At 39.8% G+C, this 21618-nt stretch overlaps 4 protein-coding genes across 6 annotated transcripts in view; 1 reads left to right on the forward strand and 3 right to left on the reverse strand.

Moving 5' to 3' along the window:
- The window catches only part of LOC127506776 (uncharacterized), a 348308-nt gene extending 340444 nt beyond the window's left edge, over positions 1-7864 (reverse strand). The window contains exons 1-2 of one of the 2 annotated variants that reach the window (XM_051883605.1): positions 6781-6863; positions 3639-5484 (exon numbers count right to left, since the gene is read on the reverse strand). In XM_051883605.1, the coding sequence (XP_051739565.1) occupies positions 4442-5476 (1035 nt within the window). In that variant the 5' untranslated portion in view covers positions 5477-5484; positions 6781-6863 and the 3' untranslated portion in view covers positions 3639-4441. Of the gene's footprint in view, positions 1-3638 lie in introns of both variants that reach the window. The other variant, XM_051883604.1, reaches the window with a different exon arrangement.
- A 161-nt stretch (positions 7865-8025) lies between these two features.
- Positions 8026-16741, forward strand: LOC127506753 (uncharacterized). Of its 2 annotated transcripts, none has more exons than XM_051883567.1 (9): positions 8026-8488; positions 8580-8732; positions 10244-10380; positions 11598-11734; positions 12639-12732; positions 12818-13156; positions 13295-13478; positions 13556-13683; positions 13823-16741. In XM_051883567.1, the coding sequence occupies exons 1-9, from the start codon at positions 8401-8403 to the stop codon at positions 14138-14140; spliced, it is 1578 nt and encodes a 525-aa protein (XP_051739527.1). In that variant the 5' UTR covers positions 8026-8400; the 3' UTR covers positions 14141-16741. The 2 variants fall into 2 exon arrangements, with proteins under 2 accessions (XP_051739527.1, XP_051739526.1); XM_051883566.1 differs by having other exon boundaries at positions 8344-8488.
- Positions 16742-19353: 2612 nt separating this feature from the next.
- LOC127506894 (histone H2B) lies at positions 19354-20320 on the reverse strand. The gene has a single exon (XM_051883736.1). The coding sequence runs from the start codon at positions 20296-20298 to the stop codon at positions 19924-19926; it is 375 nt and encodes a 124-aa protein (XP_051739696.1). The 5' UTR covers positions 20299-20320; the 3' UTR covers positions 19354-19923.
- Positions 20321-21032: 712 nt separating this feature from the next.
- Positions 21033-21610, reverse strand: LOC127506916 (histone H4). The gene has a single exon (XM_051883762.1). The coding sequence runs from the start codon at positions 21485-21487 to the stop codon at positions 21176-21178; it is 312 nt and encodes a 103-aa protein (XP_051739722.1). The 5' UTR covers positions 21488-21610; the 3' UTR covers positions 21033-21175.
- Between the last annotated feature and the right edge of the window lie 8 nt (positions 21611-21618).

A 21618-nucleotide genomic window follows, 5' to 3' on the forward strand; every position in this document is an offset into this window, starting at 1 on the left:
CCTGCTCCCCGCTGATGGTCACAATCGTTGTGTCACATGCCTGGACGTTCAGCATGCTGAGGCAGCGTTTGTGGATAGCTCATGTTCTCATTGTGGGAACATGACTCTGAGATAGTCATGTTCCCACATGTTGAGGTCTAGACTCTCGTTCCTTGGTTCTCAGGGGACGGGGGTCCCCTCCCCTATGCCCCGTACGGCTGTTTTCTCTGGCTTCGGCCAGGGAGGCAGCACGGCGGTGTGTAGGCAGGGTGACCTGAGGATCACGGTAAGGGCTTCCCCACCGAGCTCCGCTCCGCGGGCCCCTTTCCCCTCTGCAACACTGCAGCCTGTGGTGTTGCTGGAGGAGCGTGCTGGTCCCTCCATGGAGTGACCACCCGTTTCCTTCGGCGCGCCTGCGGACGAGCAGATGTTGATCGCGGCATCGGAAGGTGAGCTTGAGTCCTCAGGAGATGAAGATTCGGCTGCGTTGCCTCCCTCCGGGACCGTAACATTGCCCGAGCCTGATCCTGAGCTGACAGCTATGCTTGCCTGGGCCGTCGAAAAGGTCGGGCTCGTGTGGAATCCTCCACCGCATCCCGAACCTTCTCGGTTAGATCATTGGTTTCTAGGGGCGGCCCTCGCTGGTCCTCAGCGCCCCACCCCGGTACCATTCTTCCCGGAGGTGCATGAGGAGGTGACCAAGTCTTGGAGGACGCCCTATAGCGTTCGTGCCAGGACTGGTCCCTCCTCCACCTTCACCACCCTGGATGGCGGGGAGGCCAAGGGGTACGCTGGGATCCCCCCAGTCGAGCGGTCCGTTGCGATGCAGTTGTGTCCGACAGCCGCCAGGCCCATCCTGGGCCTGTAAATTCTCATCCGACTTGAATGAGAAAGCTTACAGAGCCTGTGGACAGGCCGCCTCCGCCCTGCATGCCGTGGCCCTTTTGCAGGTTTATCAGGCAAAAGCGCTTATGGACATGCCCCAGGGAGGTCTTGACCAACAGCTTCTGGGGGAGCTGCATGCCGCCACTGACCTTGCCCTCCGGGCGACTAAGGTGACGGCGCGTTCCGTTGGTCAGGCGATGGCCACTCTCGTGGTCCAGCAACGACACCTTTGGTTGACCTTGGCGGAGATGAGGGAGACCGATAAATATCAGGTTCCAGTGTGTTGGTTCCCCCATGCTGCTCCCATGTGCCGTCTCCCATACACACTGTCACCTCGCAGAGTCCGACCCCACTTCGGGCCGCTATGCAAGAAAGGCGGTGGCCAATCCTGGATCTGCGTGTCCTGAATCGGTCTCTTCACAGGCTGCCGTTCAAGATGCTTACGCTGAAGTGCATTTTCTAATGCATCCGTCCCCAGGATTGGTTTGCAGCGATCAACCTGAAGGACAAGTACTTTCATGTCTCGATTCTGCCTCGACACAGACCCTTCCTACGGTTTGCGTTCGAGGGTCGGCAATATCAGTACAAAGTCCTACCCTTCGGGCTAGCCCTGTCGCCCCTCGTTTTCACGAAGGTTGCGGAGGCGGCCATTGTTCCGCTCAAGGAACAGGGCATTCTCAACTACCTCGATGACTGGCTCATTCTGGCCAGCTTGCGAGAGCAGTTGTGCGAACACAGGGACATGGTGTTAGCTCACCTCAGCTGGTTGGGCCACGTACAACGGGCATGCAGTGTTAGGGTCTGGATGGGGCCTCAACTGCAGTGGCATATCAATTGCCTCGAGTTGTTAGCAGTACGTCTTGCACTGAACCGCTTCAAGGAGCATTTGACAGACAAGCACGTACTGGTCCGCTCGGACAGCACTGCGGCCGTTGCGTACATCTACCATCAGGGTGGTCTATGAACCTGTTCATCGAATGGTGTTCCTCTCACTGAGAGGACCCCCGATCATGTTCGGTCAGGTCTGTGCTTTCCTTCCTGCAAGAGGGCTTGGAGCGAAGGCTGTCTCCCTCCACCCTCAAGGTGTATGTTGCCGCTATTGCCGCACATCACGATGCAGTTGAAGGTAAGTCGTTGGGGAAACATGACCTGATCATCAGGCTCCTCAGGGGGGCGAGGAGACTGAATCTGCCTCGCCCTTCCTCCATACCCTCTTGGGATCTCTCCCTGGTACTTACATCTCTCCAGGGTCATCCCTTCGAGCCTTTGCAGTCAGCTGAGTTAAAAGTACTGTCCCTTAAGACCGTCCTCCTGGTTGCATTGGCCTCGGTGAAGAGGGTAGGGGACCTGCACGCATTTTCGGACCTGCACGCACGGCGCATCGCTGACAGATATCTATAGAGCTGGGTGACACCCAACACGTTCGCTAGATTCTATAGCCTTCGTGTGGAACCGGTATCTTGGGTAACAATGAGACCCATGAGACCCATGTAACCCTCATTCCCTGAAGGAGGGAACGGAGGCGTACGTCCCGTCGCCTCAGTTCCTGTGCCTTCTCTGTAGTGCAGATTCAAGATTGTCTCCTCAGCGAAAAACAGAGTGCGTTTGCATCCGCTTCCGTATTTATACCCTCCTCACGGGGGCGGTGCGCATTATGCAAATATCGCATGCCAATTCCATTGGCTTGTTTTTATACACTCGAAGCTGATAGGGCTCTCTAGCAATATCCCAATTCGTCGGTCACTACTGACGTACGTCTCCGTTCCCTCCTTCAGGGAATGAGGGTTACATACGTAACTGAAACGTTACCACTTGTAGTATACTTGAACCCATCTATCATACACTTTTAAATATACTTATCAGACATAGAAAATAGACTTATGGTTTATTGATACAGTTTTATATCTTAGAATATTGCATTTTATTATTTGAAAATAAACAGTCTCATGGGTCTCATTGTTATTGTATTATGACTCTTTCTGATAATAATTAGAAACATGATTGGAAGTCCTGAAAAGTGCTGTTTCTATTATCATACAGTTAAAGTAAGATTTTGGTAGTAAATATTATTTGTAATAAATTGTTTTGACAAGCAGGGACTTTTGAGACTTGGAAAAAAAAAATCCTCCTTTCAGTTACATTAGAATAACTCTTGCATACAATGTAATAGAGACCAAATTCAACATGTACTATAATATTTATCACTTTCAGCAGTGCTTTATGTAATTTCAAAGAGTTTCTTGCAAAATGACATCAAAACTTTGCATTTACACCACTGCATATGGAGTTTTTCAGTTTGGGTAGGCAGAATTCCACTAAATTGCCTAGAGATTAACAGGCCAATCGTGATTTGCTGTATACTGCATTTGTGTTGAAATGTGCTGGGTTGGTGCAAATGTTTACTTTAAGACAGTAAATATGTTAGGACAACTACTTGATAGCTGTTGTTGAATTACAACCTTTAAAAAATGATGAATTGCACAGTGTCATATTCTGAGTTTGTTTTGGTCATGTTTATTGTTCGTTTTTCAGTTTGATTTGTCATGTTCTAGTTTGCCTGCTTCTAGCTTGTTAATTAGTTCTGATCTCCTCTGTTCCCTGCCATTTAGTTTCTATGGTTATTGATTGATTGTCCTCAGTTCAGGTGTGTATTGTTGAGTTACCTTGTTTAGTCTCTAATTCTCTTAGTTGCTCTTGTTTCTTTGTTTGGTGATAGTTGTGTTTTGTTTGTTATGTTATTGTTTCCTCTTGTGATTTTGTGGATTAAAGATTACCTACCTCAGATTCTTGCCACCTGTACCTTTGTGAGTGAGCTCTACCCAGCAGTACCGTGACACACAGCTTAAAAAAAAAAAAAAACACACCTTTGCATTAACTGAACATTAAAGAACTCTGGATATCTGTGGCTACATGCTGACCCAGAGGGTCCAGAAAGTCAAAGTCACGACAGGTGTTGTCAAACATTCTTATGACTAGGTTTTAGTGAAGAAAAACACTAAGACTTAAAATGGAGTAACCAACTTTATTTCAACATATTGAAAGCAAAGTCCCAATGGTATATGCTATAAAGTAAGAATGCAGTAAGACAGAAAGTGAAGAAAAAAAAAAAAATATGACAACAAATATGATTCATAGAAATATGTAATGCTGATAATCAGTAATATATTATAAGTTTATACTGGATACAGATGAAAATCTAAATTTTAAACAATAGGCAAGTGGAAAACAAAGCTTTTAAATGCACCTAATGCATAAGTACTACAGAATACAGTGTATATTTCTCCCTCCACCCAATCCACTGTGCCTGCTAAGATTCGTTTGCAGTTTGAGTGCATGAGATTTTGTTATTTTAATCATCAACACAAAGTTTCATATATACCACAATGGATTGTATTGTATTTAGTAGTTACATCTACTCTAACTGAAAAATTGCTTTGCTATATACCAACCTCCTCTCTGCTTTTTTTTTTTTTCAGCAATGCTTTCAGATATCCAAGTAATTGTTTGAAAAGTTAGAATTAAGGTATTTAACTGAGGCACTTGGTTATCCTTGGAGTTAACCAGTCCTGATTTTTTTTCATGAATGCGCAGGTGGCAGCGGGACTTCAGTTGGAGGGTTTGGCTCATCGTCAATCTTTAAATCACGGCAGAACAAAACTGTTTCTTGACCAAGACCCAGTTTGTACTGCCACAGATATACACGCTCGTTTGGCTTCAGCTCCAATGTGAGCTGTTCTTCCACTTCAGTCGCTTCATTCCAGCTTTCGTTTTCAGTGCTGACATATGAACCTCCATATTCGGTAGAAAGGGAGAACTGGCACTTTGCAATTAACCCTAAGAGGTCTTTAGATTCAGCCGAGGTTGACATGGCTATCTTCCAGTTGTGTGTGATCTCAGACATCTTCTCCTTGTTGTAACCAACCTTTTTGTTAATTCTCTTTTGCCATGTCACTGGTGAATTTCTGTCATTAGTTATAGTTTTAATGTTCTCCCAAATGCCAAAGGCTGGGCCTTTAGTTATTGACAGCCCTCCAGGCAAGAAGTTAAGAACGTCAGGATGAACAGAATAGACACCAGTGCACTCGTCTTTGTTGAAGTTTGTGCCTTTGTAGTACTCAACTCCCCACTCTGAGACTGGCTTGAGGAAGTAGTAGTGGTTTGGCAGGCCCCAGTAATACAAACCGATTTTGCATTTGGGATGCAGCGGGTATTCTACAGCATCTGAGTCTTGATTCATGTTTGTTGTTCTTCGGTAAGTGCCCTTTCCTTGGAAGATGATGTAAAACTTGCCAAAGGCTGCAAGGTAGTGGTCTCCACCCTGGCAGTTGGGATGAAGGCTGTGAACTGAAGCACTGCTGTCTGTCGTCAGGTTGCTGACTCTACGGTATGACGTGCCCTTGATGATGTAAAAGTAGCCATCTCCACTACCAAGGTAATGGTCACCATTTTTGCAGGTAGGGTGCAGACTGAAAACAGAGATGTCTGAACCTTTATTGAAATTGCTTGACTGCATATAGCAGCCGAGATCAGAGCGGATTATATAATAGTAGCTGTTGATGCCACAGAAGTCGGTACCTTTGGTTTTGCTCTTGGGAATAATGCCTTCCATCATGCCTGAACCTGCAACACAGAATAAACCAAATGTTCAGTCTCCACCCCCAATGGAATGCGGTCGTTCCACTCATCCTGTAGATTGAGCTCACTGATTACCAAATCACTGTATCTTTATGTATGCTGTAATATGAGCTTTTAATTGAATGTATTTAGTTATTTGGCAGAAAAAAGAATGCACCTCTAATATGTAATATGTTGTTATATGGTATATAATTTATATTTTTTCCAAACAAATTCGTCCCACTTAGATATTTGTATTGTCGTGATTAAGCTTTACTTAGGGACTCATGTGGCTTTACTTAAACTACATCAGTCTTGGGACTTGACTGCATCCCATGAGGTAAAAGTCCAGGTCCTTATTAACCACTACGCACTCTGAAAATAACAAAACCATTGCTGCATTATCAATGGCACACTGCACAGTTAATTGTTCTGACTGTTGGATTTCACTTGGAACTACATAAACTCTACATACAAACTAGTTTTTTTTTTCTTTCTTTTTTTTTCCCCATAAAATTATCAGTCTCTGGCTGAAACATCAAGTTCAGATTTGAAAATCTCACTTGTCCTGCTTTTTCACTTCACAGTTCAAAAAGCAGGCCAGGACTGTTCTAGCCAGGCTATATGTGTACATGATTAACCGGTTGGTCCAGTGAAACAACCAATCCTGAAAATTAATATGACAAGCTGTTTTTGATGAAACTATGAGCCTGGCAAACAACTAATAACAAGATATAATGAAAACTAGAAGAAGACTAGAAAACTAGACTTATCCTCTCACAGAAGGTGCTTTAATCCTTGCCTTGTTTTTCAGAACACATGCAATACTGAATGAAAGTTGACTGAAGTCTGCTAAATAATTATCAGAAGCATAATGACTGCTTCTAAAGCAGACTCCAAATTTAATAGCCTAATCTGAATAGTCTTCTAAGGAACTTTATAGAAACATTTGCCATGCCTTATACATATATAGCCTACCTATAAAAGAAAATGAAAATTGTTGACCAATGACCAATAAAGAAGTAGAATATTTTCTCACAACAGTAATATGCTAAAATAACAAAAGATGCACACATCTATATACATGCAACTCCCCTAGAAATGGTTTGCAATCTGGTCCTCTTTCTGTTATATTTAATTAATAAACCGATTAGTTAATGAGTTATTAGTCAACATTTTTTTTAACATGTCTGTAATACAAAATAATATTGTTTGAACATTTTTAACAGCTGTCCTCCTTATAAAGTTCAAAACAAACATACAAACTATAAGCCCACAAGTGCTATTGAGAAACACACTTACTTGGACAACTGTAGACAGCAGAACTGGTTCTGAAGAGCTTTCAAACCTGAGAGATACCTATCTGCAGGACTACAGGCTTCAAAGAGGGCTGGCAGAACACACCCACAGGCCTCAAGGCAGACCGGACAAAACTGCTTGGTGTTTACTAACTGTCAGTGCAATACTACAGGGACGTCAAAAAGTATTTGCCCCTTTTTCAGGTTTCTATTTGTGCAGATTTCTTTTGTATATGAGTGGAGACTGAGGGGGGAAAATGACAGAATTCATACATTATTTGCAAAAGGATCTGATCCAATATAATGTCCAACTGCATTATATTTTGTCAGACCTTCTTCTTAACATACTAGTATAGTAACACACTATACATCATTTGAATTCTGTTTTGAAGAACCAACTGTGTTGACATGGATTCTGTGTGTAGGTGTTTATTTTACTGGTTGAGGGACCTCACAATGGCTACAACCAGCTCTATGGCTTTATCCATAGCCTGTCAACCTGCAATGATATGAACGTCATAAATAATAGCTTACATAAATATATGCATATATAAAAATATAATTTTAATTGTTTTTACTAATGACTGAAGACTGAAGAAGAGTGAAGTCGAAGAGTACCGTAAAATTTTATTATAGTTATGCTACCCATCCACAATCTGATTTTCTGACTTGTGATGCAGCCTGAAACATAATCACACCTTGTTCGTTCATTTGGCCAGAGGAGAACTGATCCGACTGAATCTGGTTTTCTCCATTCTGTTGCCTGTTGGAGTTTGGATTCCATTCTGTCGCCTCTGGCTTGCTTAATTGTGGACACTTAATATTTATTAATATTTTTGATTTGACTGCACTGACACTATTGGATGAGAACTGAACTGATGATGACATCACTGTTTTTCTGCAGAGCTCCTTTATAGATGAAATGAACTAATTTAAAAATTGATGATCTTTACAACAGAACTGAATCAACACTGAACTGACTTCAGCCAAACAATGACACTCTATTCGTTTAGAGCTGCTGTACAGCCAAAAAGAACCATTTGCATCATTGGATCATATTCCTGTTGTCACTGTAAAGCTGCTTTGAAACAATCTGTATTGTATAAAGCTCTATTATATAAATTAAGGTGACTTGAATTGACTATAGAGGTTCTCAACTCTCAACACTCACCAGCCTGTATCTTTCTAGTGATCCTGGGGCCTGTACCATGATGATAGTTGGACAAACTCAGGGTTATACACAGTAAAATCAGCAGTGTAAAAATTGCAGTGTTAAATGTTATTAATTCCCAAAGAGTTGAATTAACAACCTACAGTGTTAATGAGTTCTGCTTTTCAGTGTAGTTACAGGGTGTTAAATGATGTGATATTATTTTTACACTTAAAGTGTTAAAAAAAAAGCGCCAATTTGTCTTGACTCCGCCCCTCTATGACTGTTGCCTTTTAAGACGATGAGTCGACAACGCCATTTTCTTTATGCGACTGAGACGGTAAGTGTGATTGCATTCTCTCTCTAAAATTAAATAACAAAAAAAATTGAGTTATCATTATATAGTAAAAAATATAAATGGAGTTGAACACATTTGAAAATTACTAACTGCGCGTAATTTTGTCAGGTTTAAGAATGCTCCTTAAAGTAAAGTTCAGAGACTTGCAGAAGTACGTGAAAGTTTCTGACGTCGATTCCAAACTTTCGGATTTCCTGGATGAAGGTAATTTTATAAACTAAATTAGTAGTTAGTAGTGTGCTGACATTGTAATGGGTATATATTTTTAGTTATTTGGATTTTGGTTTGTTCACAGCCTTTGTGAAGTTCGGCATTCCCGCCTCCAGTCAGGCCGAGGCGAAGCTTTTCGATGAGTCTGGAACTGAAGTGGACGAGGATGTCTTTGAGGAAGTTCTGAAGCAGCCAGATTTGGGCGTTTTTCTGCTCAGATTGGAGAATTTGTCAAATGGTAAATTTAGATTTACTTTGAAAGCGTTAAGTGCGGTATTGCTTTGTGTCTATTCATTGAAGTCGGTAAAAGTAGAACTGAAACGCGTTTTTTTTTGTGACGTATAACGTCACTCATTTAAAAAGTTATAGGCCCCGGGTATACTTCATTTTCTGTCGTGAAACGTTAATGCTATAAACGACATGAATTTTGTTGGTGTAAGTTTCGTTGCGTTTTCATACTGAAAATCATATCTGTCGTGTCGTCATATATGCGTCAGACACATTCGCGCTGCTATCAATTTTTCTTATATGAGAATTACGCTCATGCAAACATTGGGAGTGTTTTAAATCTTAAATTGTAATTCCAAAAGTTTTCCAATTCCAGCCGTTATTTTAGTGCGCACTGGCATTCGAGGTGAAATCAATCTTTGCTATCATTTCATACTGCATGTTATTTGATGTAGAAATACAGGGTGTGTCTCAATCAGTTCCCTAGCTCCCGACCCGAGCTCGTGAATCGGTATATCGTGTACACGAATTTGGGCACTGGTAAGGACAGTAAAGGACGCTGGCCCACTACACATTGGGACACTTATGACTCCATTTCCGGCGACGAAGTCCTCATTGTACAACATCACTGCTGGTATTTATGAACAAAAGCAGAGCTGATATCTTTCTGACATTACTTGTAATGTTGTTCAGGGCTAAATAATAAGTACTTTGCTTGTTACATATACGTGCAACATTTCAGCCTTAAATAAATTATAAATGTTAGCTAGATTATTTTCATTACCTGTCTAACGATATATGTTTATGCTGAAATATATTAAAATAATGGTTTGTATTTTTAAAAACCTCTATTGTGCGTCACTATGTGTAGTGAGTTGGCTCGCGTGGTTTAAGTTTCGTGCTTCAGAACTTAAAGGGAGCATAGTGAACATCGATGCTCCTTGGTTTTCACAGTGCATTGTGGGACTTTTAGGGAGCGATTTTGCGATTGAGACAGCAAAATGGCCGACTCCCCGATCATTGCCCTGACTACTGAAATAGGGAGCTGATTGAGATGCACAAGTCCTAAATATTTGTAGATTTACAAAGTTAAATGGAGAACTATATGTCTGTATGTATCTGTTCACCTTATAATTAACATTAATACATTAATATAGTATAGTATTAATTTCATATTAACATGCATTATTACACAAACTATTCATTTATATTATATAAATAGATTTATTAATCAGATTAAATAAATTCTAAATAAATGAGTGTTTCAGTCTTCCACATGAATGTTGCCAAGGTCATTAACTCTATAACAGTCATTTAATTTATCCTTAAAAAGTTTATATAAATTGTCCTACAATTTGATACCAGTGCTAGATAGGTTTTCAGCTTATTCAAACTTGAGCATAATCAAAATTGTTTTACCATATTGAAAGTCCTAATTTAGTAAATTGCTTTACTGAATTTATTTTTCGTTATTGAATAATGTCTTCAACTTTTTGAATTTTTGAAACCCTTTTTCAATAGAATTAGCACATACCCCTGCAGTGTCCAGTGAAGGAAGCTCCTCTGAGACTGCAAACTATGAATCTGATGACACGGTTATTCTGAGTGGCGGAAACCCTTCAAGAAAGCGGCAGAGAGACGAAGATGAAGCTAGAATTGTGAGTTGCATTTTTTTTTTTTTATTTTTTTTTTTATATATATATATATATATATATATATATATATATATATATATAATCTATAATCTATCACTGGAGACGCATGCACGTGGAGGCGCTCGTTCACTGAAGTGTCTAGTTGAGAGGAAATTATCTCGCTTGCAAAAGGCTCGTCCACTCCTGACATCAAAATAGAAATATTTGCATGACTTTCTAACATTTACAGATGGAGAACCTGTGAAATGTAAGTTATGCACTGAGGATAACCCCACAAATGCGTTAGCATTAAACAGCCTATAGCTTATCTGTCAGCACATGTATCTGTCAGAGCATCTGACGATGTAAGCCACTTTAAACTATAGGTTAGGAGTTATTTTGAAGCCCTTAAAGGGTTAGTTCACTCAAAATCAAAAATTATTCCATGATTTACTCATTTATAAATCCCCCTTAAACTGCATGTTTAGCCACATGACTCTGCCCCGTCCAGTCAGTGGCATAAAAGCAACACTGAGGTAAACGCCGGTTCAACACACCGTGATGGCGCGCGAGCGGTGAGCAGTAAGCCTTGCGTCTTCACTAAACTTTGTCAGTTGTATTTGTTTTAAGGTTTGCGATTTTAGATGACTGGATGTGTATTATTTCTAGCTACCATGCTCGTGCAGCTGCATTGTGGCACGATCAAGCGCACAGAGAGGAAACCAGAAACTCGTTGTCCTGTGATTTATCACTAAAGTAGCTTAGAAACTCAAATTATTATAGCATATATTTTTCACGCTGTAATTTTGCATAAATTTACAATCTATAATAATGCATAATATTAGTAGCCTATGTAATTAAATTTAATAGTAGCCTATTTAATTAAAATGAATTTCAATAAATAAAAATGTTGTTAAAAATCACACATTATTTGTTGTTTGTCACATGTAGTAGACCATTTTTGTGCCGTAGGTAATAGGAGGATTTTCCACCTGGCTACCACCGCAAGTATATTTCAAAACCTGTTGGAAACACTGCTAACTCTTTAATGCGTTATACTAAACCACAAAAATTTAATAAAAGAATCTGGCAAAGACGACATCCAAATGGGGTCAGAACAATTGGATCTCAATGCGTCTTGGGTGCGTTTACACATATACTGAGCTTTGTGACTACACAATCATGTTAACAGAATGGTTCTTGAGAGGTTGTCGTTGATTGTACTATGTAACTGTTTGCAGCTGGTCCAAACAATTCTGCAGGCTAAACCTGGTGGGGATGCAATCATCAGAGAGTACCAAAAAACCAAAAGCTTGACTGACAGCACCAGGAGGAAGATGATCAGGATTCTTACTGCAGATATGACTGAAAAGCATAGGTAACACTTGATTCAAGTATTCTGTATTCTACATCCAGGATTGCCTTGGTCATGGAAAACTTAAAATATCAAATTGTTATTTCCAGTCCTCGAAAACTTAAAAATTGTGTGTTTGTCTGACTTCAGCAGAACACAAATTAAGATTTTATAAAGATCTAAGCTCTGTTAGATCTTTAAAGGGTTAGTTCACCCAAAAATGAAAATAATGTCATTTATTACTCACCCTCATGTCGTTCCACACCTGTAAGGCCTTCATTCATCTTCAGAACACAAATTAAGATATTTTGATTAAATCCGATGGCTCAGTGAGGCCTGCATTCAGAGCAATGACATTTTCTCTCTCAAGATCCATAAAGCTACTAAAAACACATTTAAATCAGTTCATGCGAGTTCAGTAGTTCTTCCTTAATATTATAAAGTGACGAGAATACTTTTTGTGTGAACATTTTTGGGTGAACTAACCCTTTAAATGAGCAACAGAAAAACAGAAATAACCTGCATACATGTGGTGCTCCAGTTGCACATACAATGCAGACAGTTCAACGGGGAGTGCGCAGCTCTTAAAGGGGCCACACCATATTTCTACTTGTTACACTGCCTTTATTAGAGAGAAGAATATGTTCAACCCCCTCCTTCCGAAGCTTCGAATATACATTGTGGATTACTACCGAAGCTTCGAAGCTCAAAAAATTGTATTCGGACCAGCCCTAATATTGTGTGTTATTGTTCGTTCAAGCACAAAAGAGAACTCGATTCTGGCTCATGTTTTTCTGTGCGTTGTGTGTGTGAAGACATTTACAGACAGCGCGTTCTCTTTTTGGCGCGCTTGAATGGTTTAAAAGCATTTGTATGAATAAGAGCGTGATCATGTAATGTAATGTGTTTGTCCATTTAATTTTGACAGCACATCTCCACCTAAACATATTAGAGAAATGTATGCCCAAGGAATTGTTTCCCTGTTTCCAAATCTTCGTGATCCCTACACAAAGAATGGATATGTAAGTGAAAATATTTCTTTGGAAAATCTAGTTCTGGGTTAGCTGGTCACTTTTGTATTACTGAAAACATTTTTGTTTTTCAAAGGAACATTATTATGATCCTCAAAGTGGACAAGGGTACTTCACTTGGAAAATAAAGAACATTCAGAGGAACAGTGCACCATCAGACAACCGTAGATATTCCCCTCAGTCTTTCAGTGGTGGCCCAACTGCAGAAATAGAGGCTTCATCCAGCACTGAAGTTATCCTGACAGAAGAGCAGTGTAGAGAAGCTGTTTCTCTAATGAAACATACATCAGAGGCAGAAACCGTGAAGGTCAAAATGAGGGAGACGTTTCAGTATCGTCGCAAGATGATTCAAGACCCAAGGAGATCCACTGATGTGCTGACTGAATTTCCCCGTTTCTTGGACATTAAAGGCCTGGTATGATTAGTTAGGGTTAAATAAATGTTATGGGCTTCATTTAAGTTAAGCTTAATTGACAACATTTTTTTTCTCGACTTCTGTTAAACCAAGAATATTCCTTGTGAAGTAAATGTGTGGTCTTGTTGGTTTTTACAGATTGAGCAGGATTTTGTTTTGATGTTTGGTGAGAAGACATCTGCCAAGTTCTTGGAAAGGTGGCCAACTACATTTATGCAGAAGGTCGTTGAACAAAGCAAAGGTCTTCACTTCTCCCAAGGCCTTCAGGACCTAATTGATGCTGCAGAATCGGCGGTGAAAGGGGATCAAACAGATGGTGCAGGTTAGACTTAACGTTCAGAATAAGATTATCTAAATGTGTCTGTATTTTTTGCTGAAGTTGCCACATCTGTTATTTAGGATGGGACAGCGATCTTGCTTCAGTTCTCCTTTTACTTCATTTGATTCCCCCATCACCGCAAGGCCGGAAGAGACCTGGAAAGATGTCCGCGCATCAAGCTGAGAGAAACCTCATCGTCTTCAAAAAGGTAAATTTGGACTTTTCCGTCACTACCTGTTGTCTTCCTCAAAATATTTCCAGTTGGGTTCATTGTATTGTGAAAAACTAATGTAAAGAGAGAGTCAATAAGAGAGCTGACCGAGTGTTTGTCTTTGTTTTTTCTTTAGGCAGGGACTAACATCCAAGAACACCTCAATGCCATCGAAGAGTGCACACAGCCTTACCTGCTCGCCATGGGGACAAATAAGAACAACATTCACGTGTACTATATCATTCTCGACAAGCAAGCCATACCATGCAAGTCAGTGAGTGGTCTGGGTGCCTTTGATGAACTGTTCAAAGCCCACTTTGTGTTTGGTGCATCTTACAGCAAAGTGCTGCACAACATGTACACATTCGTACAAACAACTATTTTTCAGATTGACATTGGCAAGGTCAAAGAGAGTCCAAGAGTTGCTGAGCTCCGAGCTAGATTCGTGCATTAGAGTTGATTGTCGGTAAAAAATGATCTGTTTCATTTGTTCTTGCTGTCTTGAGAACACAAATCTGCTTGTTCGACATCTTAAATTAATTCATGGACTGTTGCCTGGTAAATCACTTCGTCTTAAATGTGGTCAAGCAGGTTGCTGTGGAGAATTTAGTACATTTTCAGGATTCCGCAAACATTTGAATAGAGTTCATGAAATAAGTAATGAAGTTCTCGCACATGTTGAAGATGGTGCTGTTCAGAATGCAGTTGTTGGGCTACCAAGTAATAATGATGTGGCTACAAGTTCAAATGACAGTTCTTTGCCAGTTTGTAGCAAAAACATTACAGATTTGTGTGCATCAGCAATCGCACAATTGCAAGCTGCAGGTGTTGGTCAGACTACTGTTAATACTTTTGTTATGTCTATGGAAGAAGTTGTTCAAGACATCCAGGATCAAGTAAAAGAGACCGCTCTAAATTGCTTATCTTCAGAGGACCCGGACATGAAAAATACAATAGAGCAGTCATTTAAGGACATTGAAAACCCTTTCACCTTACTTAATTCCATATCTAAACGAAACTCATATTTTACCAAGAAATGGGGAATTGTCCAGCCTGTGGAGAAAGTACTTGGGGTCAGATTTGACAACAAGAAAAATCGGACTACTGGATTATATGAGCAAGTTGCAGTGACTGACAAGTTTGCGTATGTTCCAATTTTACAAACCTTAAAGAACATTTTAATGCATCCAAACACCTCATACAGGTTTAAGTCGGGCATACCAAATAAGAATGGCATTTACTCTGATATTGAAGATGGACAGTACATTAAGAATCATCCCCTATTTTCCACTGAAAAAAACGCACTTCAAATTCAATTGTTTTACGATGACTTCGAGACTGCCAATCCATTGGGGTCAAAGAAGGGAATTCACAAATTGGGTGGTATATATTTTACTTTGAGAAATTTCCCACCACAATTCAATTCATCTTTAGCAAACATACATTTATGTGCACTTTTCCATGCCCAGGACATCAAAACATATGGATTTGATGCAATATTGGAACCTATTGTCAATGACATAAAAGTCCTTGAGACCAGGGGAATAGAAGGTCTTGGTGGTTGTGTGCGTGGCAGCATTGTCCAAGTAACAGGAGACAATCTTGGTTTGCATTGCCTCCTTGGTTTTGTTGAATCTTTTAGAGCTCGGAATAACTGCAGGTTTTGCCTAATTGAAAAGGACTATTATCAAACTGTGTTCTGTGAAGATGAGCCGACTGTAACTTTGCGCACTAAAGAGACACACTTGCAGCACTGTAAAGCTATGCAGTCAGACCCAACACTGCCCCATGTTTGTGGTGTAAAGCGCACATGTTTGTTAAACACTCTGCAGTACTTCAGTGTATCAGACAATTTTTCTGTAGACATAATGCATGACGTTTTAGAGGGAGTTGCACAGTTTGAATTAAAACTTGTTTTGCGTTATGTACAAGAGAGTTTTTTAACAGCAAAAGAGTTAGATGGCAGATTGCATTCATTTAACTATGGGTACATGGAGAGGAGAAATCGACCTCCTGCAGTAAAACTGGATGATCAGAACAATGACTTGGGCATAAACGCTATCCAGTGTTGGTGTCTACTCCGAAATGTGCCACTAATGTTCGGAAACGTTGTGCCCCAAGATGATAAATACTGGCAACTACTACTACTTTTACTACAAATAGTAAACATTGTATTTTCTCCTATTTTAACTGAGGGCCTTACTGTTTATTTAAAACACTTAATTGCTGAACATCACAGGCTGTTCAAGTGTTTATTTCCAGAAAAGAATTTACTGCCTAAACATCATTTACTGACTCACTATCCGCGATGTATACGAAATATCGGGCCTATTGTTCACATGTGGTCGATGCGATATGAGTCCAAGCACAATTTCTTCAAGACGCAACAAAAATGTTTCAAGAACATCACTCTGACACTGGCAAAAAAACATCAGAATTGCATGGCGTATAACTGGCAAGACTTCAACCATGACAGAATAGTGCTTGGACCAGGAAAGACAGTGTCTCTCAGTGACTTAAATGAGACTCATCAGATTGCATCCAAGTTGCATGTTCCTCCACAAACCAATGTTCTCTCAGTGAAATGGGTGAAGTATAATGGAACTGAATATCGCTCTACCTTAATTATTTGTGGTGAAGTAACCCTTGATTTGCCAGTGTTTTATAAAATCAAAGACATTGTTGTTCGAAATGAATGCGTGTTACTGGTGGCATCACGCCTAAAAACTGTTTATTTTGACGAACATCTGTATGCCTACAGAATTGATCCAAGACCCAGTGATTCTCTGAAAGTCTTCAATGTCAATGAACTCGTTTATTACAAACCTTTTGATTTACAGATGTCATATGGGTCTGCTAATTTCTTTTGGTATGTTGTACCTTACTGCAATCTTGTTCAAATCGGTTCTTAAATCTTCATGACAAATTTGATGAATTTGTGTGTTGTAAGTTTTAAATTTATGTGCAACGCCTCATTAATGTGGTTAACTGACCTGCCATGTTTTAAAGCCGCTTTACGCCATGTTAAATAAATACTTGAATTTTTATATCTAAAGAGTCTTGATTTCGTGTTTGATCATGTATAATACCACTGTAAAACCGTGTAAAAATACACTGAAAGGACACTTTGTTATTAACACTTTCAGTGTAATCCAAATGAATTAAAACAACACTAAAAGGTGTTAAAAGCACCATAGTGTAAAAGTAGTACAACAATAGAAAATGTAAAACTTTACACTCATGGTGTAATTTTTTTGCACTATATAGTGCTTTTTTAACACTGTAAATTCAACACTACAAACGGTGTACTTTTTACACTAAATAGAATGGGACCATATATGATCCGAAGTGGTGTTAAAATTAACACTTTAAGTGTTAATTTGACACTGCCTTTTTTACAGTGTAGGATTAGTTTCAAGTTGACAAAACCAAACCTCTGGCTTTGTTAGTAGCATGATGCTGATCATCAACTTTCTCTGTCAATTCAGTCTTTGATCCTGAGTTTGTGGAGGATGTACACATAAATGCGTGACAATGGCAAACAGCCAATCACATGCCTTGCAACAGAAAGAAACTGTGATTCACTTCTCACGAGAGAGCCAGCGTGATTCAAAACCAAGCCTGGTCTTTAGACTGATGTCTCTGCTTACTGTGGATCGTGCCATGCTTGTCAACTGGCCAGTAAGATATTTTCTAAAGCACAGACTCATTACAGAACAATTGAAAAAGAAACATTGGCTTTAATAATGGCACTTCATTCTGAAGTCTATATAGGTGGCAGTTCTTTACCTATCATTGTATATACTGACCACAATCCCTTGACTTTTCTTATGCGTAAGTCCAGCACACATCAAATATACAGCTGCATTGGTTACTCATAGCCCAAAGCTTCAACATTGAGATCCACCATAAAAAGGGAGTAGAAAACATATTGGGTGATGCCTTATCAAGAGCCTATTGAAATTGTTTGGGTTTTTTGGCAAATTGAGATTTTGCCTTTTTATAGGTGGGGTTTTTTCGGAAGGTGTAAGGCCTGGGACACGCCAATTTTAAAACTGCTGGAGACCACAGACTTAAGGACAGTTTTAACAGTTTATTATAATCAAATTATTATCCTCCGAATGCACACACTAGATGATTCGGTCAGACCACGAGACCACACACATCCTAATTTCCAGAGTTCCTGGGTCAACATATTTTGTTGATCCTGGAACAACATTCCTGTCTGAAAATTTAATCCTAGCCATATCCTGACCGCTAAACCCAACCCTACCCATAAGTTATACTTAAAATCAGAAGGAACCCAGCAAACATTGGTCTGACGGCAACGTCGTGTCACCGGGGTCAAAAATAGTCGCAGTAGGACGGCATAAATCGGTAAAAATATGTAATACGTGTAGTTCAATATATAATTAATTAATTGGAGAAAAAAAATATGGGTGAAATCTTGGTTGAGAAGATGTGGCTTATACACTTTACAGAACGAGCTGCCATGTTACAGCTGATAAAATTACATTTAAACACCAAACTTTTTTAAAGGTTACCAATTTTCCAATAGGTTTATAGGCCAATCCAATCAATGCAGAAATCAGACCTTTACTGTATATGTCAAAACAATATTTGTGAAACCTTTTCCCAGAATCTCAGCCTTCCTTGTCAACCATATAAATAATTTTGTACTTTATACCGATAATTAGGGCCATAAATAAAACCGTCTTGACTAAAAACATGACCCAACATATCACACCATTCTTTTGACAATTAAAAAAGAGGTTCTAATCTATTACACTAAAAATAAATGAAAATAGCTTTTTTTGAACAAAAAGGGCAAGTATCAATAACATTTGGATCTAAGCGTGCTTTTTTTTGTAGCTAATATTCCATGTATGATCCTCCACTGTAAATCGCCAGTTCTTTTATCACTATGAATTTTGTATAATTGAAGTTCTTCTGCTACAGATCTGTACCAAATATTTCCAGCCATTTAGATTCACATACTTGTTTCAGTTCTTGAAAGCGCATGACTTTTACACAAACGTGATATGAAAGCTGTGCCCGAAATCGCTTACTCTCTTTAGTCTGTACTTATTTTGAATAAGTAATTACTTCACGACCGCTAAAAAAGTATGTTCTACATATGAGTGTAGTATGAATGTAATCTGGACATAGGCCTACTACATTTGCCATGTTGTCATTATCACGTGACCTACAAGTGTCAGTTGCGTTGCTTCACTGTCATTCACAAATCCTCTCTTGCGGCCTCCCTGGCCGTGGGATAGTAAAGTGTTCATCATATGTGCACTTTAGAATCTCACCAGAAGAAGTAGGTCATACTCTTAAAAGAACAGGCAAAAAAGTAAGTGAATTCAGACACACTTATTTTGTCACATACTGTTTTTCACCTGTTATATAGTAGGGAAGTATGTGATTCCGGATGCAGCCATAGATTTCTTGCCAACCTCACGAAAAAAAACTTAAGTTCTGGAGTACTGAATTGGAGCAGTTTGCCTTCCTCTTCCTGCCAGCAGGCCACAGCTACTTTTACTTCCGATTCTGGAAACGTTAATATTATCATCATTTTGTTCTGATAAATCTTTATCCAAAGCACATTAAAACTCAAGACAGTAAGTCAGCTAAATTTCAGATGAAGTCTTTCAGAAATCTGACAAGATTTTACACCAATCTTTAATCTTTTAAAAACCTCAAAAGCTTACAATGATTTGTCAATTTTAGGCAGAACATGCTTTTTACTTTAGAATACTGTTAATATAAATGAATAATAAATTCCTGCAAAAAGATTTGATAATACTTTAGTGATTACTAGTATGTTACCATCAACTTTACTTTAGAATTATACATTTTGTATTGGTCATACATTATTAATCTGTATCTAGGCTAGTAGTTATTAGTAGTCCTCTGGGAGCTATGAAAGAGAAAAAAAAAAAAAAAAAAAAAAAGTGTTACTGATTAACTAACAGTGAACTATTACATTTAATTGAGTACTAATACTCTTACTATTATTCGTTAATCGGTTTCTTTTAAGTCAATAGTTAGAATACTCATATCGCGTTACTCATTCGTTCCTGTGTAGTTATTAATGACGGAACAGAATTCTAAAGCACATCGAAATTCCCATAGAATTAAGGCTGCAGATAAAAGTAAATCACTTCAAAAGCCCTTTAGTTGAAAAGATGGGTGGCTCTTAAAAGAGCCTTTGGGGTAGTTAAAAATCACATCTCACTTGGAGCTGGTATATTTGGTCACTGCCTTGGTGCCCTCGGACACGGCGTGTTTGGCCAGCTCTCCGGGCAGCAGCAGACGCACGGCGGTCTGGATCTCTCTAGAAGTGATGGTGGAGCGCTTGTTGTAGTGAGCGAGACGAGACGACTCACCGGCGATGCGCTCGAAGATGTCGTTAACGAAAGAGTTCATGATGCCCATCGCTTTGGAAGAGATACCGGTGTCAGGATGAACCTGCTTCAGGACTTTGTAGACGTAGATAGCGTAACTCTCCTTCCTGGACCTCTTGCGCTTCTTTCCTCCCTTACCGGCGGTCTTGGTGACGGCCTTCTTGGAGCCCTTCTTAGGTGCGGACTTTGCTGGTTCAGGCATGATATTGCGTAACGTCAAACTGACGAATGTGAAATCAGAAGCAACACAGAGGTATTTATTCACTGCCCTATGCTAATTTTCAAAGAGATACGGGAACTATCTGATTGCCTCCTAATAGGCCAAACCCATAAACTCGTATTTCATTGGACAACTCAAAGCATCACGAGCGGAATGAGAGCCAATCACATGCGCCGCCGCCAACCGCTCAATGTTTGAACTACACCCTGACTGTTTCCTTTGTTTCGTTTCCCGCTCTTTTATTATTAGTTTGAGAAAAAAGCGGTTCTAGACAAATATTGTGAACCATCGTGTAATTAAAACACCATTATAGAGCCATTGAGGGAGTTTGAAAGGAAAGAGACAAATAATGGTCAGACCACCTTTACAAACACCTTTTCTTAGGAACGTTTTGATTCATGAAAATGTTTAACTGTTTAAACTACCGGGATAATAAATAAAAGCCTATTTGACTTTTTGTGTAAAACAAATAACATTTTTGTTTTCTGCATTCCACTTCTGCTAACTTCAGCATTAATTTAATGTTAATGGTCCTTTGTTCGTTTTGTAAAAAACAGTATCTACTAAATAAAGATTGTGTAATAAAAAAAAAATGTTTTTGTGCGCTGTTTAAAGCAACACTACCATTTCTGGAATCATTGGTCTGTTAAAGACAATTATATTGAGTCTCGATGCATTACTGTTATTTACGAGTTTAATCAGTTTCATCCTGGATTCAAAACACACACACACAAAAAAAGAACATTTTATAGTTAAATGTGTGGTCGACACGGGCAAAACATTGGACTCTTTATGTGACAGAGTGGGTGGCTCTTAAAAGAGCCGTTGGGTTGGTGTAGTTTTTCCTGATTTCAAGAGTTTAACCTCCAAAGCCATACAGGGTGCGTCCCTGTCGTTTCAGCGCGTACACAACATCCATGGCGGTCACGGTCTTTCTCTTGGCGTGCTCGGTGTAGGTGACGGCATCGCGGATCACATTCTCCAGAAACACCTTCAACACTCCGCGGGTCTCCTCGTAGATCAGACCGGAGATACGCTTGACACCGCCACGACGAGCGAGACGACGGATGGCGGGTTTGGTGATTCCCTGGATGTTATCGCGCAAAACTTTACGATGACGCTTGGCGCCTCCTTTCCCGAGTCCTTTACCGCCTTTGCCTCTTCCTGACATGTTTAACACAACTCTACCAAACTATGATAAAGAATGGATCATGAGCGTTACTAGGAGGCCTTTTACATTTGCTTACAGGACCTGAGAGGAACCAACGCCGCGTCACAAGGCGCACACCCCTCCCCCAAAGT

This window comes from Ctenopharyngodon idella, chromosome 24, assembly GCF_019924925.1.
Source record: "Ctenopharyngodon idella isolate HZGC_01 chromosome 24, HZGC01, whole genome shotgun sequence".
NCBI classification, from domain to species: domain Eukaryota; kingdom Metazoa; phylum Chordata; class Actinopteri; order Cypriniformes; family Xenocyprididae; genus Ctenopharyngodon; species Ctenopharyngodon idella.

Excerpts from the sequence above, each read along its gene's own strand:
- LOC127506753 (XM_051883566.1), top strand. The coding sequence starts at position 14,160 with ATGATCTGTTTCATTTGTTCTTGCTGTCTTGAGAACACAAATCTGCTT.
- LOC127506894 (XM_051883736.1), bottom strand. The coding sequence starts at position 20,298 with ATGCCTGAACCAGCAAAGTCCGCACCTAAGAAGGGCTCCAAGAAGGCC.
- LOC127506916 (XM_051883762.1), bottom strand. The coding sequence starts at position 21,487 with ATGTCAGGAAGAGGCAAAGGCGGTAAAGGACTCGGGAAAGGAGGCGCC.